General features: G+C 36.0%; 1 protein-coding gene across 1 annotated transcript; it reads right to left on the bottom strand.

Moving 5' to 3' along the window:
• Nucleotides 1-814: 814 nt before the first annotated feature.
• On the bottom strand, nucleotides 815-7,129 carry LOC116304741 (alpha-N-acetylglucosaminidase). Its single transcript, XM_031714521.2, has 8 exons — nucleotides 7,002-7,129; nucleotides 5,327-5,683; nucleotides 4,794-5,012; nucleotides 4,343-4,607; nucleotides 3,746-3,992; nucleotides 3,342-3,503; nucleotides 2,420-2,816; nucleotides 815-1,980 (listed from the first exon to the last, which is right to left on the bottom strand). The coding sequence occupies exons 1-8, from the start codon at nucleotides 7,010-7,012 to the stop codon at nucleotides 1,431-1,433; spliced, it is 2,208 nt and encodes a 735-aa protein (XP_031570381.1). The 5' UTR covers nucleotides 7,013-7,129; the 3' UTR covers nucleotides 815-1,430.
• Between the last annotated feature and the right edge of the window lie 552 nt (nucleotides 7,130-7,681).

Here is a 7,681-nt window from a genome sequence, read left to right on the forward strand (position 1 = left end):
AATACTGCGCAACATTATTGCAAGTTTCCTTTTAATGACTTTCTCAGCTCCTGTACCACAGACTGGGAATAACATTGTCTGCACATGTACAATAGACGATTTTGCGAAAAGTGCCATCCTAAGTCACTTTAATTTTGAGATTTCATAATTTGGGTTATTTTGAGTTATTCATTACCTGTTATAATTCCAACACAGTTTCCTTAAACAAAACGACTTTATTAGGTAACAGTTACAACAACAACGAGAAATAGTTCGCGTTAATTAGACATGTTCAGTTCGTGTACTAAGTACTCAGTTTATGGCTTTATTCCGTAAAGTAACAATAACTAGATCTAAATAGTTTGTGTTTTTCTCATCAAATTCAATATTTATTTAAATATGCATTATGAGTGACCACTTAATTTTCACTTCATTGATCTTATCGCGTCACTTTAATTCTGCGATTTTTTTGAAAATCGCGAAATTAAAGTGTCGTGAAAATTTCATGTAATAAGGTATTTTGATTAGCATTTCCCATAATTCTGTCACGAGAACTTACGAAATATGAATTCACTTTTTAAATTAATCGCTAACTCTAGTCCAACTCATGGCGGAATTCAATTTCTATCGACACTATATTGACACAGGCCCTGCCAGGGAAGTGTTAACCCAAAATAGTTAACGCATTATTCCTTTAAGAGAATGCGGTCAATTCAGCTGCTGACATGCAGCTGTTTTGACCTCATCCTTAAATGATTATCACGCTTTTTTCGGATGTTTCAAATATATATCTGGATTTTGGTTAACTATGGCCCAAGGTCTTCCAAGGGAATACTTCAGTTACTTTTGAGTTTTATTAATACTGACATAATACCACATATATTTTTTCTATATGTACATCATTTATTGCTTTTAAATATTCGTTATATAATACAATTTTGTACAAAATATGTTATTACAAGCTATACTCTTTTCGCTTTCAAACCCAAATTCGATTAACTTCGATAAAAGGTTTTCCATTTAAACCATAATTTTTAAAAAAAACATCAAATTTGTAAAATTTGAAATATTTTGAATTTTTTCATAAAATTTTAAAAATCTAATTCTCATATGATTTCATGGTTTGGACTAAGCTGTTGGATTTATACTGCGAACTATTGGAACCTAGAAATTATAAAGTAATTTGAAATATATAGTAACTCATAGTTATTTCAAAATGAAAAATATATGGCCTAAAATTCATCTTTTATGTTTTAACATTTCCAAATGATTTTATTCTTAATTGATTAGAAAATAATAAATTAGATAATAAATAAATAAATAAATAAAAATGAATAAAATGAAAGACATTTTTTTGAAATTCCGTAACAAAGTTCGTGGTTTGAAATGTGTTTTATTTAATTTGTATAGAATATAATAGCACAGAAGTGCAGCACTAATCAGCTTATTTATTACATATCTATGAATTCAGCATATTTCTGGTATATATTCTTGGCTACAGCAACACTGTCCCCCACAGGTTTGTCTGGATAACTTTCACTTCCATATGTCCATAGAGTCTCTTGGACCAGTAACTGTTTACTAAACGCATCATAATCAATAGTCTTGCCTTGGGAGACAGCTTCATAGAGTTCTTCAATGAAAAGTATCCATCGAGGCCGATAATATGAACCTACCAAACCATTCCACATCTTATTAGCATAGTCTTCAATCTCCCCAGTAGGACCCCAGAGGGTTACTTGATTACGTGCATTGTATTCGTGAAGTCGAACCTCATCTGGAGTAGTGGCCAAATCCTTTGCTGCATTCAGCCAGCGTCCCAACAAGAAATGCTCATTGGTCAAGAGGAGTGTGTCCAAGTCTCCTAACAGCTCTATTAGCTTGGAGCCATTATGGATGAGTTCTGATGCTTGCTTGGTTTTGTAGGCATTGATTATTCTATTGTAGACCTTAGTGGCTATCAAGTGGAGAGCTTCTCGAGTAACATCCACCAAATCATATCTGTATTAGCATGTAAAAAGGTATGTAAACGCATAGTAAATGATTTTATAGGTTCATCTAAGGATTCATGCAGTGATTCTAGGCTTCCATCTTTGCTTCTAGTTTTAACATCGAAGAAAAGGGAATAAAACGTGGCAAAAAGGGAACATAAATCAGGGAGAATTCACATACACAAAAAAAATCATCAATCATTTGCCCGACTAAGTCTCTGATAATTTATAAACCAAATGAGTTACATTGCAGCTGCTCAAGTGCACTACAGCTTAATGTTTGGGAAGTGCAATATATACAAAGCTGAGAATCACGACTCCCTGCATCTGGAATTAAATTATTTGCAATGTCAGATCATTAGAACTGCGATTGGATAAACCAAAATTCACTCCCAGGTGTCTGCAATGATGGAGTTCCTGATTCAATTAGAAAAAGGTGTACAACGTACCTGAATGTCTCCACGTTCGAGAACTCATCAGCTACAGACAACAGGTTGTACAATGCAGCATAAACATCCTCAGGATTAAACCAGATATGTGGAGCAATGTTAAATGATGGCTTCATGACGATGACTGAATTACAGTGATGTTCACATACATCACTACAGTTGTAGACACTCCTTATTAATAGTTTCCATGCTTCAGCAATCTGCTCATTGATGCCTCCATATCTTCTTTCAGCATATGATATCACCCAGTCCTGCAGCTCTGTTGGAGTAAAACCAACACTTCTCCAGCCCATCTCGTTCATTAAATCATACATCATGTCATTCTGGAATATTCCTTCTGGAGTTAAGCCTGTGCCAAGCATGGTGTTGTGTGAATTGTGAGAAGCTTTGACTGGGTCTGGGGAAAAGAGGAAAAGAATATTGGTCAAAGACTATTGAGTTCGTACATTCATGTCATTTACAGACTTATCGTTTGACCCTGTGTACGTGTAAGTTTAGCCAGGAGTAACTAACCGTCCTTGTTTTTATGAGGGAAGTACATTTAAAGTAGCTACTGTCACCTCTCATTCCACGATCGAATTGGAATTTATAGGAGTTCTTGTATGCAAAATATACTTATTTCAATAAAGCCAGCCTTCCAACTTTGCTGGGTTGAAAAAGTCTTTATGTAACATAACATCCCAACGCCATATGCTTAAAAGTTTTTCACTGCTTGCAAAAAAAAACTCATGCATGACAAAATAGTCAACTGTCCTACGGCCATCACAAGTGAGTTGGTGACAGTATGCCTATATTGTACTTAACATAAATTAAACTATGCAGGTTGGCAGTAAAACTATAGGTCTAGGTTCTCAACAACTCTCATTATTATTATCTCACTATCTCTGTACTTTATAATCATGAAGACATTCAGTTTACTTACTGGTCGCAACACTTTCTATAGCACCATATAGACCCTGGTTTCCTCCAAAGTTATGCAACATGCACCAGATGAATGGCTGGCCATACAAAGCAGAAATGTTCTGCCAAATAGGATTTATCTCGGCAAACAGATCCAAGATAATCATTTTTCCTATGGGGATACCTGTGTGTGATAACAACAGTATTCTTGGCATTAAAATTATGCATATGTGAGTGAAATTAAAGAATATAGTATTGTCCCTTCATTCGAAGTGACATTAGTTAGTGGTGTAAAAGCTAGGAGAAGCATTTTCAATTCAATTCCTATTTTTTGAAAAGTTGAATGAAACTTCGAATGCCACTATTTCCATCTATCGAATAACAAAAAGAAAGATAGAAAGTAAGAAAGAAAATTGTAGCACATACCATCAAGTAATCCCTTGATCTGTGGTGCCTTCCAAAACTTTGAATCAAACTGGAATAACCATCCTTGCATGAGCCAGATAGCTTGGGGATCTCCTGCAGTCATCCCTTCATAGACACCTTTGCTTGCGGCACTCAAGTACGAGGGGTCACTAGATTTTGGTGTCATTTCATTGAAGGTGTCGGCATTGTAGATGTGGTTGGTTCCATATTCTAAGATTTGTTCCTTGATGAAAGATTCTCCAATTTCCTGGAAAATTGAATCAGAGAAAATTCAATTTAAATTCATTCGTAGTCTTTGAAATCTGGTTGTCAGTAAGATGACGGTTAGGTGACGGCAAGGTGTCGGCAAGTGGTCGTTAACTTAAAGGTAAGGTGTCGGTAAGTGTTCAGCCAACCACTTATACCGAGACACCTTACCGTACGGTGCGGATTGATCAAAATAGCCCAAGTAACCTACTGACCAGGCTTCTACACTGAGTTGTCTCTGGGGCGGTGATCACACTATATCGTAATTCATTTTTACTTTATATGTTCTTCAAGTTTTCCAATCAGACAGACAGACAGAAACAAAGAAATGACAACAAAAAAATAGCCTACCTTGAACAGAGGATCAGTGGTGTCCAGCAGAGCAGTACAACAGTATGTATCATCAAAATCGTTCCATCGTCCAAGTTTGGATACATTTGCCTTTGGATATAGCGTTGTTATAGCATCTGGAACATGGCCTGCAAATGCTGGGAAAACTGGAGTCATACCAAGATTTCTCATGGCTGTCAGAATCTTGTGCTGCAACTCTAGCTGTGTTTTGTGCCATGTTGACGGTAATGGGCCACCCCATCCCTTCATGTTTCCCATTCTAGCCCTAATGAATTTATCAAATAAATAATAATGTATTAAATAAAATAATTAAATGAATTAATATCTCAAGCTATCAGAAAGGAATGAACGCTTGTAAAAGTCTAGTACATAGCATTGTTGTTTTATTTATTTTATTATTATTTTTTCAATCATTATATGTTCAAAATAAAGCTGCATGAAATAATCTTACCAAGCCAAGAATGCAGGACCCCCAAAATGAGAGTCAAGGTCTTCTTGCTTCAGCCCCATCTTTAAGAATACTCTTTGCCAGATAGCTTCTTGTCCATTAAAAGCTAACGGTAGATTGATGCCGTTTAGAGCCATCCAGTCTATCTGTCTCTGCCACCTCGTCCAATTCATCCAAGCAAATGAGTAACTTGAGGTACAAACATTCTGATAGTAGCGAAATCTACAAGAAAATGTAAAATTGATTTATTAATTAGTAATTGAAAGTGATTGACTTTTTTTCTTTCAGAGCGGAGGCATAACAGCCTTTATCACCCATGATCTTTTCTACCAGAGCTACTGTGTGTTCTTCATAGCAACTTAGACCCTAACTTTATTTTCTAAAGAGTTTGTCTGTCCATCGATCCCCCTACCCCACACCTTTCCCGCAGAGGGTGGATACAGGGATGGTGAATGGGTGATAAGTCAGCCCCCCCTTAATCCCAGACAGGATAAAAATAAACAATCATACAATTTATAAAAACATGGTTTACAAACCTGTATGGAACACGTACGGTGACCAATGATGACACCGTTGGGAATGGTTTGGGAATGTTCAACTGGTCGCCACTCCACGAAACGTGTGCTTTACAATAATATTTCAAGAAGTGGTTGACAGCGAGAGAACACGCCACTCCAGTTGTACCTGTGATGAACAGCTTCGAGCCATTAGTCTGATATTCAAACATGTCCATGTTGGGATTTCCACTGAGTTTTGGATCAACTGTAATATGGAAAAAAGAAGTGTATTCTGGAAGGAGTCTTGAGATCAGATCTCTGACGGCTTGTTCTTGTACACTTGTGCTCGCATGACTCTTAATATGAGCATAATCGTTCAATCGATCCTCAATCACCCTTGAATATAAAAAAATACAGCAATAGTAAGACAATTGGTGCTAATTAACTGAACAAAAGAAAGTGTGCAAGGGAGCCTGGTCCTATTTAATATTTTTTTAGATATCCAAGCTTTCGGGCCACTGGGCCGTCAGCCTTGAATGAAATTACAAATCTAGGTCAGTTATAGCGAAAGAAAACAATACGTTCATATGTGCTTATTTTCTTGGCTTTACATGTAAATTCATTCGTATTTGTTTATAAGATAGGATGCTTGGTGATTTTAATTTGTAAAAATAAAATAATTTAAGAAAATCAAAAATTAAATTGACGTTTTTATTTTTTTATGTTATTCTTATTATGTACTGAACTGTATGTACATGGAAATAAACTTCCGGTATTAAGAAAGCCTGAAACAGGTTTTAAAATCGAGAAGTCTCGTTCCTTCTACCTTGCCTGATCAATACGAGTCACGCCACATCTTATATGTAATTTAGCGGTCCACATACTCTCATCTTTGCATCATAATTACCGCGACCTAACATCTATTTCACCCCGGCCTGCTCTCAGTCTGACCTCTAGCTCAGCTGGTAGAGCATCGGTAGTACAGTTCCGAAGGTCGTGGGTTCGAATCCCAGCCCGGAATAACCTCGTTCCCAAGCACTACAACTTACCTATATTATCTTCTACTATTTCATTAGTGCCACGCGGTCCACATACTCTCATAATTTATTAAGCTTATGCAAAAATAAACTCGTATATGATCTCGTATATAAATCCCATGCTCTAAATTCATTTTTTAAAGATAAGATGGAGTTTTTTTATTCCTAAAAAGAAAATAATTAAAAACAAAACAAAACAAAACAAAACAAACAGGTTAATCCGGTAAGTGACGTCGTTTCTTTTCGGCCTTGACCGGTCAAGTCACGCCATGCCACATCTTATAAGAAATTACTTATACTTATAACAATATACGATCCATAAATTTGGTGTGGCCTGTTAGAGCAAAATATTGGGCAAGTCTTTAAAAAATAACACTCCTTTGATGTTTTCTAATGGAAAGATTTATCGCTTGAAAGCAATTTTCGGGTTTATTTTTGTACGAGGAAATATTTTGACGAAAGACTAGCGAACTATGTCGACAATGAAGTACTTCTTGAACCACTTCTAATAAAACATATGAATGAAAAACTTAAGAAAAATGTTAGAATTAAAAAAATTTGCATCTAGTAATAATTAAACTATGCTAGTTGGTATTTTGATATTCTGGTGGCAAGAGTCGGCATATAGATTTGGGATCTGCTCTCATATTCTATGAATACAGTATGAAACAACCTACCTTTGCGTCATTTTTGAGGATGTTTTTGTTCTCTTTATCTGAATTCTTTTCGTTTTCGCTTCTTTTCTTGATTTAATTTTGGAACTTTTGCCTTACGATATACTTCGCAAAAAAAGACTTATTCCGTGTGAGCGTGACTTTTATTTGTTAAACGCAGGGAAACACGGTCACCGGTCACCAGAGAGTCACGAGATCCAATTGACGACATCGATTGAACCAATCACACCGCTTGAAATTACATACAACCAATCAACACGTTGGGTCACGGAACTCGTACGGTCAGAAGGGCACGTTTATGCCGCAAGAAGGTCGTAACAAAAACAATAACATACGTATTTGTGGGGGAGGCTATGCGTATTTCTGACGTTCGTGTTTCGAATGACCTTTGAAAATGCTCCGTACGCTGTATAAAGTAGGAAATGGCCAGGACAGTCCCTCGTCAACGCCTCCTTGAATTTCCGGATTTTATTGTTCGAGCGACCCACGAATTTGTAATTTTTCCGCTTTACAATATCCTTGATTTGTTTTAAGATTTCAGTCTCCGACTGTCAACAATTATTTGTTTTTATATTTCTTTTTTTTTTTCCTTCTTATCAGTGGATTTATAATACATAGTTACATGTACTATATTTTGAAAAAAATACGTCAAAATTTCAGAAATATTCTGAAGCTAAACAAAA

Source organism: Actinia tenebrosa, unplaced genomic scaffold (assembly GCF_029948245.1).
Source record: "Actinia tenebrosa isolate PJP-AT-01 unplaced genomic scaffold, QUT_ActTen_1.0 PGA_scaffold2__45_contigs__length_23673736, whole genome shotgun sequence".
In the NCBI taxonomy this organism is placed as follows: domain Eukaryota; kingdom Metazoa; phylum Cnidaria; class Anthozoa; order Actiniaria; family Actiniidae; genus Actinia; species Actinia tenebrosa.